Source organism: Bremia lactucae, linkage group LG4 (genome assembly GCF_004359215.1).
Source record: "Bremia lactucae strain SF5 linkage group LG4, whole genome shotgun sequence".
Classification (NCBI taxonomy): domain Eukaryota; phylum Oomycota; class Peronosporomycetes; order Peronosporales; family Peronosporaceae; genus Bremia; species Bremia lactucae.
The window spans coordinates 356,305-373,062 of NC_090613.1; the positions used below are offsets into that span (position 1 = coordinate 356,305).

General features: G+C 46.4%; 5 protein-coding genes across 5 annotated transcripts; 2 read left to right on the top strand and 3 right to left on the bottom strand.

Annotated features, from left to right (window-relative positions):
• Positions 1-1,223: 1,223 nt before the first annotated feature.
• On the bottom strand, positions 1,224-3,014 carry CCR75_001566 (uncharacterized protein; the record flags this gene model as incomplete). Its single annotated transcript, XM_067959668.1, has 1 exon — positions 1,224-3,014. One exon carries the CDS (start codon positions 3,012-3,014, stop codon positions 1,224-1,226), a length of 1,791 nt encoding a protein of 596 aa, XP_067819966.1.
• Positions 3,015-3,052: 38 nt separating this feature from the next.
• On the top strand, positions 3,053-4,693 carry CCR75_001565 (uncharacterized protein; the record flags this gene model as incomplete). The annotated part of the gene is made up of 1 exon (XM_067959667.1): positions 3,053-4,693. The coding sequence occupies one exon, from the start codon at positions 3,053-3,055 to the stop codon at positions 4,691-4,693; it is 1,641 nt and encodes a 546-aa protein (XP_067819967.1).
• Positions 4,694-4,930: 237 nt separating this feature from the next.
• CCR75_001564 (uncharacterized protein) lies at positions 4,931-5,953 on the bottom strand (the record flags this gene model as incomplete). Its single annotated transcript, XM_067959666.1, has 1 exon — positions 4,931-5,953. One exon carries the CDS (start codon positions 5,951-5,953, stop codon positions 4,931-4,933), a length of 1,023 nt encoding a protein of 340 aa, XP_067819968.1.
• A 477-nt stretch (positions 5,954-6,430) lies between these two features.
• Positions 6,431-6,622, top strand: CCR75_001563 (uncharacterized protein; the record flags this gene model as incomplete). Its single annotated transcript, XM_067959665.1, has 1 exon — positions 6,431-6,622. The coding sequence occupies one exon, from the start codon at positions 6,431-6,433 to the stop codon at positions 6,620-6,622; it is 192 nt and encodes a 63-aa protein (XP_067819958.1).
• Positions 6,623-7,292: 670 nt separating this feature from the next.
• On the bottom strand, positions 7,293-10,061 carry CCR75_001562 (uncharacterized protein; the record flags this gene model as incomplete). Its single annotated transcript, XM_067959664.1, has 2 exons — positions 9,848-10,061; positions 7,293-9,758 (listed from the first exon to the last, which is right to left on the bottom strand). The coding sequence occupies exons 1-2, from the start codon at positions 9,977-9,979 to the stop codon at positions 7,293-7,295; spliced, it is 2,598 nt and encodes an 865-aa protein (XP_067819959.1). The 5' UTR covers positions 9,980-10,061.
• Positions 10,062-16,758: the final 6,697 nt, after the last annotated feature.

Sequence of the window (16,758 nt, forward strand, 5' to 3'; positions counted from 1 at the left end):
GAGCCCTTATGGCATCGTCCAACTCGACAAACCATCTTAAGAGGGTGTCTTCTTCGACTCGCCTATACTTAGAGATGTCAATCTTTGAGGTTTCGGGACGACGCGTGTGCGTCATCCCAGGTACAGGGGTCTATACCTGCTGTAACCTCAACGGTTGTGCCTGTTGAGAGCTTTGCTGATCAAGCAAGTCTAACTTTTCCTACGCCTCGTCAAGTTCATGTTGTATGAACTTGGCGATGGCTGAATGGATGGCATTTCTGTCCAAACCGGACAGCATGGCCAAGATGGCATCGTTCCCTACGGTCGAACTCATTCGTTCGACCGCACTCATTTCTATGTCACTTAGAAAGGAGTAGCTATCACGCGAAACGTGATGCGTATTTCCATTGGCATCTAACATGTCCATGTTAGATGATGGAACTGTGGTCCTTGGACGGACTATATAGTGATTCCAGGTGTAACGGGGCACTGCCGACTTGTACTGCTTCAGTACAAGTCCACTTCGCACTTCTTTAGTGCGAGTGGTGCCTCACGCACTTCACGTACACTATTACGTGCAGAGAAGACCCTCTTTAAAATACTTGCCTTGAAGAGGGTTTATTTAAAGCTATATTAATAATTTCGTCTTGTCTATCTACTTAATAATAATTTAATTATAAACTTATACAAAACATGTGCTAAAAGTCTTATCTGTCTTTCTCTTTGCGCGCGTCCAGCGCTGACTGGACCGCGGAGAAAGTAGATATAATGGTCTATATCTACCAATGGATAAGATTTTAGAATATTACTATGTAAAGTAATATTCTCCAAATTTTATTTTGCCTTTGAGATAATATATTAATTAACAACCTTTTAGTGTTTATTTCATGTAACGATACACCCTTTACACATAGGACCTTCCGATATGATGTCTAACCAGTCGAAAATAAGAAACAGCCTGGAAAGCGGCAACGAGAAAGGTAGCGACTTATTTGCGACTTCTGAAATTAAGAATATGAAGCCAGCAAGCACGAGGCGGGGAAGTTGGTCACGGTCTTCTGCTCCACTTTATAGTTTCTCAAATTTTCAACAAAATGAGCTTCCAGTAAACTAATGCAGCATAGTTTATGATGATGGCCGGATTTATAGCTGACTATGACACGTACATTTTTTTAAGTTTCTATCACTACCAAACTCTATCCAAAATAATACAATTTTGCGAAGGTAAAACAAAATCACGCACATTATTCTCGAGCATCGTCGACAAACATAATCGACAGTGTTGAGTCCTTATACTTTGCTTTGGGCCCACCGTTAATCACGCGGTGGTAAGTGCTAGAACCTTGTCCTTTTACACCTGCACGACCCGTTGTCAAATACAAGAACAAACATGCGGCCACCAAGAGTAAGAAACTAAAATTCCAGCCAAGAGGGAGTCCAGCACTTAGCTGTTCGGCCAGCAATTCCGATGCGATGGAAAACGTGACTTTGCGTTGAAGCGCCTCCAGATACAAAAATGCACCAGTGAGCCAAGCCACGAGTTCGGCTGGGTTGCCATGTTCTACCTCATCATTTGATCCGCGACCTGATAGAACTGGCTCCTTCTCGAAACGATCAACGAAATAAATACGATGATCCGTATCTTGAACGCCAAGTTGTTCGAGTAGCACAATGGTATAGCACAAGTCGAAGCATAGAATGTTTAATGAAGAGCTACTACTTTCGACCGTCGAATTCAAAGTCACATTTGCGGCAGCAGAGACATGAGTCAGTGTGGCCCCACTGACAATATCTTCATAAGGCAGCATACATAGTGTAATAGCAGCTTTACGAAGAGACCAAAGCGTTGGATTCGGGAGAAGCAGTGGCTCCACATGTGATTCCTGACGCTTGTCTTTTATAGATTTCAACACGCAATGGGTCCTTAACACAGCCTCTCGAAGCACTCCAGATGCGTAAAACGATTCGCCACCTTGAAGCTGTGGAGCGCTGCCTATAAAGCAAAAGGTCTCCGGTGGACAATTCGCATTGCTTGAAAGAACATGTGACTTGAGTAGCGTCAGACACTTGACAGCATCTCCTGTGCCTTTCAGCGTCACATTGACACCCTCGACCATCAAAACATGATCTTTGAAGAAACACGGATGCTCCAGAGAAGTCAAAGCGCCGTGTTTTTCCTCAGGATGAATCAAAGCCTGCAGAGTTGCATGTCGTCCAAAGCCTGGATATTCCCGCCCATAAAAGTCGCTCATGTTTAGCGCCACATTCACTTGACGCTGTCGTTTTCCGCGTCTCCATCGCTCTCGCACGTCAAAAATCATTTCAACCGCATCCGAGTCGGATTCAGAGCTCAACTTACCAACTTGTCCCCCTGCGTCCACGTGCATTACCCCAAAGACTTCCACTTGCCCGGGGCTGAGCGACGGAGCCACTTTTCCAGAGAGATAATTCGTTCCTACTACGTAAAAGTACAGGCGCCAAGTAGATGGGACAACACGCAAGTCGCCACTCGAAATGACACTTTCATGGTCGTCTTGAGGCTTAATAGATGGCATATTGAGTGCAAAAGGAAAATGTTTGTCACGTTTTGCACGAACTCGTAGCCAATCAAGGCGTTCGATAACACGTGTGGCCACAGTCTTGTCCTGTGAAGTGGAATCAGGGGTTGTCTCGGACTCCGCCATAACAAAATGTGCAAAACACAGCGATGGATCGACCCGGTTAAGTAGCCACTTCACTGCTTGGTCGAACGCTGGCCGCAAGATCTGATAAATCTCATCAGACCGATACTTATCTTTTAGTGTCGCATCGAAAACGTCCTCTATAATCGAAGGCAATAGAGGAAAGTGGTCGTAAACGTTAATACCGTCCTGCTCGTAAGCGTTTTGAAGGACTAATACACGTGTGCGTGTCCTCGCTAGTACAACAAACACACGGCAATGCGCACGCGCTGGTGGTGGCATGGGCGCATCCTGCACAGCCAGAGTGCGGCCCAGCACCGTCAACAACAGCAGCAAAAGCGCTCCTTGCTTCATGAAGAACTAAAATCGAATTTTTTGTACACCACATTAAAATGATGTGTCTAACACAATCATATCTAAACCAGCTTCGCATGGCCGAGTCGTCGGGGCCACGCTTCTTACTGCACGCTTGTGTATTCCTACTGGCACTCATTAGCAGCTTATTGCAGCTAGCTTTCTTTGCATTACTGCCTCAGATTAATCTTCACACTGATTATTGCAATGCTACGTTGGCATCGCGTTCGCTGCTGGAAACCACGAGCGCTGAGCTCGCGGCGCCCATGAAGCTGCTATTCCAGTCGCTGTTCTTGTCTCCGCACGATCTTGAACAGGAAGAGTTGCGGCGCAATGAAATGATTCAAGAACCGAAGCTGACAATCCGTGGCAAACAAAGTCACGCTCCAGACACGCAATCTGAGAAATTTCGGGATCCCATGTGGGGCGAGGGCGAGACGTTTACAACCGAGGCCATGGCAGACGAACAGATGATCAGATTAAAGCAACTGGAAGAATTGGAAAAGGAATTAGAATTTGAGCGCCAACTTAGTTTGCATGCAGGCTTCTTCCTCCAGACAAGAGGACAGGGTCATGAAGCTATTAACTCCAAGTCTGCTTACTGTATCAATATCGTCACGCCAAATGACTCACCTGGAATTTTGTTAGACTCGGAATTATACTTGAGTGTATTACCCTCGGCTCGACCCGTGTACTCGTTCCAAGGTAATTACGAACAGGAGTCTGACAGCAGCAATGGAAAGCCTATGCAGCAACTGGAGATGCCTCCATCCGTCATTGACATTTATTTGGAACGACATCCCGTGGATCGAAAGTATTACCCAAATTTCCATGCTCCAAAAGAGAAAACAATTTGGATGATGCAAAACGTCGAGTTTTTTGATCGACACGAGTTCGAAAATCCTACAGTAGGAGTAATGATAGTAAAAAATCGCATTGGTCTGAAAAAAGTGCTCGAGTACAGGCTTCGCCACCAACTCTCGTATTCCGTATTCTATGCAAAGCACACGAGTCGCGATGTGTACCAGCCAGCAATCAAGCGCGATTGGACCTCATTTTTACATTTGGCCGGATGGAGTCCGTTTAAAAATACGCGAGTGATTCTGCAGGCCTGGGCGTTGCATCCCGAGTGGCCACACCTGGTTCTTCGTGTGATTAAAGCGAGTTTATGTGAATGGATTGAAGAGCAATTTGGCCCAAAGGAATCGTGGCGACTGCTTAATGTCGACTATACGTGTGGCTCTGTGCCAGCTGAAGAGAAGGATCGACTGCAGAATGAAATGGGACTGCACTTGTGTCCAAGTGAAACAGAAGGGTTTGGCCATTATATTAACGAAGCGCGAAGTGTTGGTGCGCTCATTGTGACATCAAATGTACCGCCAATGAACGAGCTGGTGGACGAAAAGAATGGAATACTGATAGGGGAGCCGCACGCGTGGTGGTGGCAGACAAAGGGCGACTTGTTTATGCCTTTAGCGCTCGTGACGGTGGCTGATATTGAGCGCAGCGTTGAAAAAATCTTGCTGCTTTCCATTGAAGAGCGGCAACGAATGGGTCGGCGTTCAAGATCGAGATTTCTGGAGGACCGCGTATATTTTCTTAATGCGATGGCCGTGTTGGAAGAAAGTTTATGTCAAGATGAGATTCAAATTAAAAAATTAAAACCATATCTGTACTAGCGACTCGAAGAAAGCTCCGTGCCTTGTTTGATTAAAGAGAATTGTAGGAGCATTTAATATTTTAAGCTTATTGAAAATAATATATCGCGACACTTGGTGGTATTATGATCTACACATCGATGGAATTAATAAATTACAATGGAGCATAGGTCGTCGATGGTTTAGTAATCCAATGACCCGTGTCGAAGCAGCTGATGATTTAACAATATTTATAAAGGACATCCACATGTTGGACACTCAATTCAAGTTCTCTGACGTCGTCATGCCTGAAAGACCAGCGGTCTTAAGCTCGTGACGGCGCTGTGATCGAGCTCTCAAGACACCTCTTAAGAGACCGACAGCGGCTTTTGAAAGGGTGACGGCGACCATTGGGTTTTCTGTTTCGAGACGCACAAGATTTGGAGCAATGACAATTGCGAGTTGGTCCACACCCATGTGGTTCTGCGATTGGAACTCGGCTACGTAGGTCAGTAAGTCTGCTAGCCATAGTATGATACTGCGCTCAACGTCACCTAGCAAGCTCAGTACTTCTAGCTCGACATTTTCAATCGATGCTAATCGCTCCATCTCACATGCGGGAATTTCATGAAGAATTGGCAATGGAAGCTCTCGGAACCACAGCTTGATGAGATCAGCAAGCACTCGAACGTCGTGCTTCATTCCTCGAAAAGCACCACAATTAATATCAAGCATCGCTTGATCTCGCTCCGCTTTACTAGGAGATTCGCGAAAGATGTGAGGAGTGATGTACCCTCTTTTTGCGATAAAGTGTTGCTGCAACATGACAAGCACGGCTGGAATGCGTTCGTCATAGCCTGAAATGGCAATGCGTGGAACCTGTCGAAATGGTAGCTTAAAGTGCTGATTCAATAATCGCACAGGGTCGGGATTAACCGCATCTGAGCTCCCAATCATTCTACAGAAGCTCAAGCTTCCAGAAGGGGCGGAGCTTGTGCGTGTTCTCTTGGCTCGGCGTCCGCCTTTAAAGCTACTTAGGACCGGTGGGTCCAGCGCACTAATCGTGTCGGCACGGCCTCGTTCCACCCCAACGGCCAAATAGTCGGCAAAATTGTCAGGGATGCCCTCAAACCTCGCTTCCTGAAAGTTGTAATGAATATGCACATCGTGCTTAACGCCATAGGGTGATCCGATCTGCAAAATCGCGGCCAAGTCGTCGGCTTGCGGAGCATGAGATGGTGAAGACGGAGACCCGCTATCAGTCTTGGCGGTGGAATGTTCTGGCAGCTGAATATTTAGCATCGAAAGGATTGAGGGATAGGTGGAATAATCACAAGTGTTAATGGCACGCGTTCACTTGGATAGTGATGGTCTGCAGGTGCATGCATAGAAATATGAATAAGATTTCTGGAAAAAGGACGGAGCGATCTTAATGATGCTGTCGTGATGAAAAGGCGCGACACCTGTAGCAGTCAGCTGAAGTGGTAAGGATGTCGTGTGCTAGCGAAGTAAAAAATGTCGTGTGCTTCCCTCGATTGTGAAGGTGTTGTTATCAATATATGAGCTCTCTGTTTGATGGCGTGCATAACCGATTAGGCATTGTCGCCGTTGGCTAGCGGTGGCTTGCTTTATAGGACTTTTCAAGCCGTTTTGAAACCGCTCGCGTTGTTCATGCTGGTAATACCATTGCGTTTACTTAAAAAAGAGGTTCAAAGCTTCGCGCATAGTTTGTACAATCACAGTACCCATCACGTCAAAGAAACTTACCAAAAAAACAGAATGTTTTCAGACTACACAGGGATATGGAGAAAGACTGTTGTGTGTCTTGCGTCACTATTGGTGACCGTGCTTGCATGGTTCGGTGCTAGAAGCTCTGGAGTGGCGACGTATGATTGGTCAGCCATTTTAACGTCGCCATACCGGTTACACACGTGCTCGGCATTCGTGATAGCGTCGGTGATGACAAACTGAGCTGAGAAAATCCCCCCAGAACTAGAAGCTTTCGCCACCGTACATGGAGCCGAGCTGGCCTTTTAACCAGCAATTGGGGTAAGGACGCTGGCGACGTAACTCATTTTACATCACGGAGACCGTTTTAGAAGTCGGATGAAAAGATCACTCGTTCGAATTCTTGATCTTCCTCCAGAAAATTTAATACAATCTGGAAAGAAATATATCAATTTCAAGGAATACAAGCACAGTATAACGTATCCCATTATTTGGTCAAATCTCTCCATTGATGCAGACGCAACTCAAGTGGAGAGTGCGCCACAAGCTCGACGGGAAGAGCTCAGAAGCCTGAACGCTTCGTTTGATAACGAAAGCAGACCCAGTCCATGCTACAACAGATTCCATCAAATTAATGAAGTTAGCCTTTCTTAGACGCACTTGTACCGATGGGAGAATTTACTCACCACTAATTAAGCAATTTGGAATCGTATGTTTATTTAATGTTTCTCAGCAAGGCGGGGCAATGCCGAAAGTATCAAGAATAGAATCGATCCGTATTCCTAAATTAGTTTAGTTAGTATGCCCATTTTAAATTACTACCAACACAGTGGAATCACAAATAATGTACTGGCATTTAAGCAAACTCGCTGCAATCTCATGAATGCAAACATTTCTAAATTGCGTCCAAGCTTTACCGCTTGCCCATTGATTCCGAGATACTTGGGTTGAAAGTAAAGTCAGTAAATGTCGAATTAAGTACCATGGATTGGTGCGTGCATACGCTGTCGACGACAGGCTCGGATGTGAATTCCGCGTCAAAATTGCCCACGTCCAGCTCGTTCTGCACCACTGGATGCCACGGTGGTGTCACCTCGTGCCGCATCAGCCCCTCCCAAGAGATGCCAGTGAAAAAAGGGTGGTCACGCAACTCTTGGGCTCCACGGGATCCAAGGCGCGCGGATGGGTTAAATGTAAGCAAACCCGAAATCAAGGACACCGCTTCTGGAGGCATCTCGGGCGGCATCATCGCTGCAATCGATCCAGGTGTCATGATCTTCCTTACCATCACTTCGCGATTAATATCGAAAAACGGATGCGCACCTGTAAGCATCTCGTACAGAAATACACCAAGCGACCACCAATCTACTGCGTAGCCATACTTCTGCATTTTGTATACTTCTGGAGCAAGATACTCGGGACTTCCCACAAGGGTCTGTGCGCCTTTGTCAGACACAACGTTTAATTTGGACAAGCCAAAGTCAGTAATGCGCACATGACCCGACGCTTCCACGAGAATATTCTCAGGCTTAAGGTCACGGTACGCGACTTTCAAACGATGAAGATGTTCGAGCCCTAGTACAAGCTCCGCCGCGTAAAATCGCGACAATTCGTACGAAAACCCACCGTCCGACATGTGATGAAATAGCTCGCCACCAGAACAATAGTCGGTCACGAGATACAATTTGTCCTTGGTCTGAAACGAAAATCGCAATCGCGCAATAAACGGATGATCAATCTCTTCGAGAATAAGGCGTTCAGTCTTAATGTGCTCCTCTAAGCCGTGACGAACAACGTTTTTCTTACGCAACACTTTCATCGCGTACACAACGTGCGTGTCTTTCTTGCGCACGAGAAACACTTTTCCAATCGATCCTTTACCAATTACTTTAATCAAGTCAAAATCACTAATCGAGACCCCGTGCACGTGCAACGATTTGCTGCTTCGATTACTAGCAATTGAAGCACGCACGGCTGACGAGCTTACGTCTGTGTCATATGAAGAGCGACGCGCAGTCTTTCGATGATGAGGAGATTCGCTTGCATTGGCTCCTAATACAGCGCTAAGACGGCGACTTTGTTTCCGAGGCTTTAGCGAATCGAGACGGTGACGAATAACATTTCCAAGCCACGTTCGTGTCTTTGAGTCTGACTCGGCGATAAAATCTGCAGCGCTAGAGCCACGATCTCGCGCAGCAACGAAATACGAAAAGGTTGTTTCTAAAGAGAGACTAATCGTCCGCGCTTTGTTGCTGCTGTTGCGCCTCGAAAGCGCAGAAGCTGGGGACGTTTTTCCGTCCGAATGAGGACTGTTTCCGGTTAAAAAGCCCACAGAAATGCAGTTGCAGATCAGTTTCTCCTCTTCAACTGGAATGTGGCCACCCACTGGAACGTACGGGTCACCCTTAAAATTAATAGCTCGTTGTTTTAAAAACTGTACGATGCTTGGCGAGGTCGTGGACAGATCAATCCGATACGCGCCTTCCGCAAACACCATGGCATTCACACGCTTCACAAATTCTTCTTCACGCTTTTGAAGAAGCGTGACCACGGCTTTGGCTCCGAACGAGTACGCTAAGATATAGACATTGCGTGCCTGTGCTCGCGAAATGATGTTTTCCCAAACGTACTGCATGTGTTCATCCGGGGAGGAATTGCCTCGAATCGAATACGTATCGTTTCCAATCGTGACATTATTTGTAGATGGATTAATCACAGCCACACCAAATCGCTTCGCGGCAGCGCTACGTAGGACTGGCAGCATTGATCCGAGCTCAATGCCTTCTTGAATCAATAAATCTCGACTCCAAATGCCCGGTTGAGCCCCTCGTCCACCATTGACAACCACAAGTAAATTATCCGTCACGCGCCAATCGGACGTCAAGAAAATGCTTGAACGCGCTTCTTTTGGCTCGTCCGGACGTAAATCAAGCGGTACTCGAGCCTGTTTGAAAGCCAATTCGGCCAGCATCTCTATCTGAATGTGAAAGATTGCCGCCTTGACAATCTCATCGAGCTCGCATGCACGTCTTTCGTCACTCATGAACTCATACACAGCTTGGTTTGTCCGGCAGTGGCGAAGTGTTCCGGCTTCGTCAAAATAGTAGTCCAATTCCTCCAGCGATTCGAGTTGATCCGTGAGCACAACGCTGTCCCGCGTTTCGTACATGCCAGTGACGCTACTAGCACTACTGTCTTCAAATTGCTGCTTCTGTAGCCGCTCAGCATCTTCGGCACTCGTGCACAAAATATACTGCTTGCCATCTTCGCAACTCGTGGGGTCCGCGATTCGCTGCAGCGACGCTGCGAGCAGAATTACGCAGTCTTCTAAGAGCCCCGGTGGCCGCTCCTCCACCTCAATATCGTCATCATTGCAGCTCTATACAATGTCACACGCCCAACGATCAGCTGTCAATAGATGAGATTCTCCTAAGAAGGCACTGCTTTTCGAGCGGAGAATACAAGTACCATGAGGAACTCATTGACGACAGAAAGCCTTGTATCTGTGGGCATAATAAACGCCATGACGGGAGCTCGTAAACTCGCCCGCGAGTCCTGGACACTCGCCAGCTGCACAAACACGCGCCTGCTGTCCGTCATGTGCTCGTGCTGCAGGTTATTCGGTCAAAGACACCCGATTCGAACCTAAGCGAACGACAAATCTATTTCGTTGTAATTTAAAAACAAATTGATACATTTTTCCACCTGGAATAATTAATATTATTCGATGAGAGAAAATATGTAAAGAAGTTTAAAATTACACCCCCCTTTTGGTATAGCCACACACCCTCACCGTATGTTTATTTTAATTACATTAAAAATAAACAGTTTCATTTTCCGCTATATCGCAAAATTGACAGTTGTCCTTTTGGACCTTAATACACGGGTACAAAAATAGCACTAAGATTCGCCTATTTGAAGGGTAAGCATGCCCTTATCGCTAATTTTCAGCTCAACTTCTCCCTCGTTGCTCGGTTTGCTGCTCTTACTTTTCGCTCTTTTTATGACTTGCCAATTAATCGCGAGCGCTTTATGTAACGGAGCACTACAACTTGTACTGCTTCAGTACAAGACCACTTCGCACTGCTTCAGTTGCGAGTGGTGCCTTACGTTACTTCACGTACACTAGTACGTGCAGAGGAAGACTACTCTTTAAGACAACTACCTGAAAGAGGGTCAAATGAAAACTGTATTATTATAATTAAGTTTCTGTTCTTTCTATCTATTAATGCTAACTTAGTTATGAACTAATACTAAACATGCAATTGAAATCTTATCTGTCTCTCTCGCTTTGCTTACGTTTATAGCTGATTAGTCTGCGAGATAAATAGATACAATGGCAATACCTTTTTATGGATTAGATTTCTGAGCATTACTTTATAAAGTAATATTCTCCAAATATTATCTACCTTTTAGATAACATATTAATTAACAACCTTTAAGTGTTAATTTCATGTAACGATACACCCCGTTACACTCTTGGCTTTTCATCACCTGTTAAAAACCCTGCATTCAACATCGTCAAACGAAAACACGCTTTCTAATGTGCCCAGGGGCAAGTCTCATGTAAATAGTTAGGGTGTCTGGCTATAGCGATTCCCTAATTTAATTTAGGGTGTTTGATGTGCATAACGTTTTTATTCAATACAGACGGGGAGGGGGTGTGGCTTACCAAAAGGTATGTGTGGCTGTACCGGCTCCCTAAAATTAGGAGAATGATGGGGACACCCCCTTTAAAACGGAGTGAATCGTTACATTAAATTAACACTTAAAGTCTATTAATTAATATATTATATAAAATGTAGAGAATATTTGGAGAATATTACTTTACATAGTATTCTATAAGCTTATCAATTGGGAGATTTAGCCATTATATCTACATGCTCCGCGGGTTAGTTAGCGCTGGACGCGCGTAAAGAGAGAAACAAGTAAGGCTTTATTACATGTTTTGTATTAGTTTCGAATTAAGTTAGTATTTATAAGATAGAAACAATGGAACTAAATTATATTAAATACAGTTTACTAATAACCCTCTTAAAAGCAAGTGTTTTAAAGAGAGTCCTCCTCTGCACGTACTAGTGTACGTGAAGTGACGTGAGGCACCACTCGCACTGAGGCAGTGCGAAGTGGACTTGTACTGAAGCAGTACAAGTCGGCAGTGCCCGTTACACCTGGTAGCACTTTGTAGTCCGTCCAAGGACCACAGTTCCATCATGTTACATGGACATGTTAGATGATAATGGAAATACGCATCACGTTTCGCGTGATAGCTTCTCCTTTCTAAGTGACATAGAAAGGAGTGCGGTCGAACGATTGAGTTCGACCGTAGGGAACGATGCCATCTTGGCCATGCTGTCCGGTTTGGACAGAGATGCCCTCCATTCAGCCATCGCCAGGTTCATACAACATGAACTTGACGAAATGAAGGAGAAAGTAGCCTTGCTGAATCAGCAAGGTCTCTCAACAGGTGGAACTCGCGTGATTCACGATATTATCGAGCACCAACGTGTCTGTAATACCTCGCGCGTCGCCCATCGTAACGAGATACAATTGGTGCTCGAGCCACGTGCGCTTGGGATCCTTGCGCTGCGCGAATAGCTTAAAGTTTTTTGCTACAGAAATGGACGTCTTGAACGTGGCAAGCATCCGTCCCATCATGTAGTCAAGCATCGGATGCTCGATGTAACGGGGCACTACGACTTGTACAGTTTCAGTGCAAGTCCGCTTTACACTGCCTCAGTTGTGAGTGGTGCCTTTCGTTAGGTGACGTACACTGTACGTATAGAGGAAGACTTCTCTTAAGACAAGTTAACTTAAGAGGGTAAAATGAAAACTGTATTTATATAGTTAAGTGTCTCTTAATCTATCTTTGTAAATGCTGACTTAACTATAAACTAATACCAAACATGTAAATGAATTCTTATCTATCTTATCTTGTAACTCTCTTTGATTTCTTCTACAGCTGATTAGTCTGCGGAATAAATAGACATAATGGCCTATACTTATTTATTGATGAGAATTCAGGATATTACTATATAAAGTAATATCCTCCAAATATTATCTACCTTTTCGATAATATATTAATTAACAACCTTTAAGTGTTAATTTCATGTAACGATACACCCCGTTACACTCGAGCAACCACGTTTCGACTTGCTTGTGATAATAGCTAGGCAGTGCCACTCAGGTAGTGGCCGAATAGAATGAACTTTATGTTCTCGGTTCATAACAACCCGTACGCCGCTTGCGACATGTTAACCTGGCGAAGAAACGTGCGTCTCTAGTCGTAGAACCCTGAGCCGAGACAGCGGTAAAGCTCCATTCCATCGAATTTTGGCACAGTCAGCTTCTGCTACCGCGCGTCCGGCGTCTCGACGTGTCTATGCTAATGCCCGTACCTCGGTGGCTGTGCTGCAGCGTGATCCGCGTCATACGCACCGACAGCGTGTTCCTCGTCCATTGCTGGTACCTGCACCGGCGCTGCTCTGCCGCGGCTGCGGTGGTAGTGCCGAAAAACGCGACTCGATCGAGTAGAAAGGCGAGTAATCCTGACTTGGCGTCGGAGCGCGCACGTAAGGCACCCTGGCCAACGATTCCGTTCAGGTTGGTGAGCGCGTCAATTCGCACCTTAGCCACACCAAGTTTTGCGCCGAGCGCCGAGCGCCGAGCGCCGACGCAACAAGCCGCTCTCGATGGCCCCGCGCATCCGCTCGTCTTCGCCGAGCTTGATCTGGCTAATCTTTATGCGCTCCATGCGCAACGAAAGCGTATCCAGCACCGCGAAAACTTTTTCCTCCTTCGCCGAATTCCTTCGTGGGGCTGCGTGTCCTCAACGTCAACAGCAGTATGCGGCGATCGCGCTGGAGATGCTCCGCGTCGCAGCGAGGCCCTCGCGCGGCCTGCTAAAGCCGATGCTGCCGTGGCGTCTTCTGGTCCAGCCACTACCCCTAAGTTCAGAGTTATCGAAAAAAATGGGTAGCATGATCCCCGAGGTCTCGAAATTTCGGACCTAAACCCTGCTGATCTATAGCGCTCGATACGAATCTCTGACCTTGTGATGACCCTTCTCGTAGATTCGGATGCATCACCAAATTTTGTTAATATCGCGGCTCTAACAAAGAGACTGTCGATGTATGAGGCGAACGTTCATTCGGGACGGCGCACTCGTAAAATTCGAGGGAAGTCAACTTTAAATCGCCTTCACTTTTAGTGGATTTTCTTGTAGAGAGGAATTCAAGGTGCTAGGTATGGAGAGTCCGTATGTCCTCATCCTAGGCATACCAAGGTTGGCAAACCACCAACCATTGATCGACTGGCGTACACGCACATTTTTTAGCTCTACGCAGGCACCGGAAAATATGTGCTCCTGCTAGAGGCCTGTGCAACTGATGTTGTGTCCAACCCAGTTGAGGGTGCGTTGCCGAGGTGTCAAACATCACCAAGTCCTACCCCGACCAGGAGGGACTGGTGAAGTAAACTGGACGATGACAAATAGTCGTGCGTCCAGTGGTCCTCCACAGATTCGAGAGCATGTGGCAGTAGAGAGCGAGCTAACAGTATGCAAAGAATCTTAAGAGCCGGCACTGAGCCTATAGCCTGGTGCGATTGGAAGAGGTTCGATAGCCGAGCGAGCAACGGCACCCGCTTCCCAGTCAAAGGCCGTGGTAACTCGGAAAACGAGTACCCGAAAAACAAGCATGATCAAAGGCACGTCAAAACGAGTGACGTTTGGATCGGTCCGGGCAAACAAGGACGGGATTTCAAACGAAGTGTTCGAGGCCGTCGAAGACAGAACAACGGAGGCATCCTCAATTAAGGTGATCCAGCACGCCTTGAAATTTGCCGAGGCGATAGTAAAATTCCGGGGGATGCCGTGGGATCTGTTCCTGATCTTAAGAAAGAAAAGATGCACGAAGTAGTCGCATCACTTCTAGAAGAGAACTTGGTAGACTGTTGCTTGTCATTCACAATGGACGAAAGCATCCTAAAATGGGCAAAAAGAAACGGTTCGGTGATCAAGGCTGGGATGCTTTGAGAGACAGCCCATTATTTTTATTCTGTGAAAACATCGTGTTGTGTTTCCAGAAGAAGTGCCAAGCCGCCTACCGGCCGATATGGGCATCGGGCACGAAATTGGTTTCGAACCTGGCACCAAGTATTGCGTTACCATGCGATGGCTATTACCGAAACAACATGTCTATTATGTCGATAAGTTTTTTGACAAGCAAGCCAAGCCGGAATATGTACGTGAAAGCAAGTCGCCTCGCTGCAGCCCAACTTTCTGTGTGCGGAAGGCCACAGGTGGATGACGCGAGGTTCACGCTTACAATAAGCTATACACGGCCACCATTCCGGTGCACACGCAAATTCCGCGAAAAGATGTTTTGTTGAACTACATGAGAAAGTATACTATCTTTTCCGCGTTGAATTTTAAAGGATGGCTACTATCGTGTACTCATGAGACAGTCCGATGTAGCCGAAACGGCAGTAAGCACCCAAGCGGTATGCTATGGAAGTGACTTGTGATCCTCCTAGGTTTGAAATATACACCAGCGACATCCAACCGAGTGGTGGCTTACGTGATGCGACAGGACCGTGTCTACGCGCCCCATTACTTTGACTACGTATTAGTTCATATAATGGCCAAGGACGCGCTAAGCAAAATAGCGTCATTTGGACGCTGTGTTGCAGACTCTGGTTCAGGCCTTAATTGTGCGTCAACTTGCAAAAGTGCGTCATGTGATTCCCTGTGGTACCTGTGCTGGGCTGCAATGTAAGAACATATGGTGTACGAGCAGACCCAGACAAGGTACAATCAGCAAAGGAATGGCCAATCTCACGACATGTTAGGAATTTGCGCCGATTCCTAGGGCTCGCTGATTACTCACATGAATATGGCAAGATTTATGCTGAGCAAACTAAAACATTACCTGACCTCCTTAAAAGGATGCAGAATGAGTTAGTTAAAAGAACCAGAAGATGGGTTCACATCGGTAAAGTAATCTCAATTGTCGAGGCACCGGTCTTGGCATTGACAGACGGGATGTCTCCTTTAGCGTCGTCTGCGATGCAATTACTTTGAAATCAGCAGCGCGCTCATGCAGAAGGATGACGACGGCGTTAGCCGTGTCATGTCTTATCAGGCCCGGCTTTGAAAGCCGCCGAGCTAAATTACCCTTTGCATGACAAGGAGCTACTTACAATAAAGTAAGCTCTTGTAAAGTTTCATGTGCACCTATTGGGCACCGAACCATTTGTGGTTTATACGAATCACGCATCACTGTGGAACGCAATAAAACCACCTCACCTCTCACCAATAATGGTAAGATGGCTTATATTGTGCTCTGAATTCAATTTCAAAATTGAATATAAGCCAGGTAGGTCGAATACCATGGCTGACGCGTTATCGCGCAGACTAGACTTCAAAAAAAGACAGCAGGAAAGTTTGTCACGTGCTGACACACAAGTTGAGTCCTCAACGTTGGCAGCCATGAAGGTCTACAATGTGACAAGCTCTTTGAAATAAACAAGAGCTACAATCAGGATGAACATTGTCGCCTGCTGTTAGATTGTTTTGGTGGACACAAGGTCTTCCTTTTGTCGCACCTAAAGGCTAAGCTAAGTCTGTCGATACCATCCAGTGGGCATCTGGGCCGTGAAAAGACATTTTTGCGAGTGTCAGAATTTTTTTGGTTGCCACACCTATATCGATGAAGGACAGCTATATTCGCTACTGCGAACAGTGTAGCACATAAAGCCTGCACTGTCCAGCAGTGCGCCATTAGAGCCGCTGCCGTTTCCAACGGATTGTTAGAAGTCAGTCAGTCTAGACTTTATGTTTGGCATACCACCTGACCATAAGGGCCGGATGAGGCTCGTCGTCTTCGAAGACAGACTGAGCATAATGATGCATTTAGCACCATATAAAAATCCATCACAGGCAAGGAGGCTGGTCTCTTCTTCCGGGATCATGTATACCGACTACATGAGATGCCCGAGTCCATAGTGTCGGGCCGTAGTCCATAGTGTCGGACAAGGTGCATGTTTCACGACGGCTTCTTGGCGTCATGTGTTAAAGCTGCCGGGTTGCAAGCTCCACCCGATCATCTGAGACCGATGGCCAAACGTAACGTGCCAATCGGTTTGTGCGGATGTATTGCTCACGGTAGCGATTCCCAAAGAATGGACCAAACAATTGCCCCTCCTGGAGTTCGCTATAATTAAAAATGTTCACGCCAGTACGGGTAAGACACCGTTATCTATAAAAGCACTGCGCCAGACTCGAACGCCAGTCTCGTTTGCGCGCAGCCCGAGTCTTAGTGGGGGGGGGCAATACGCTCGGTGCGATAGAAGGATACATCTTCGTCAATATGACGATG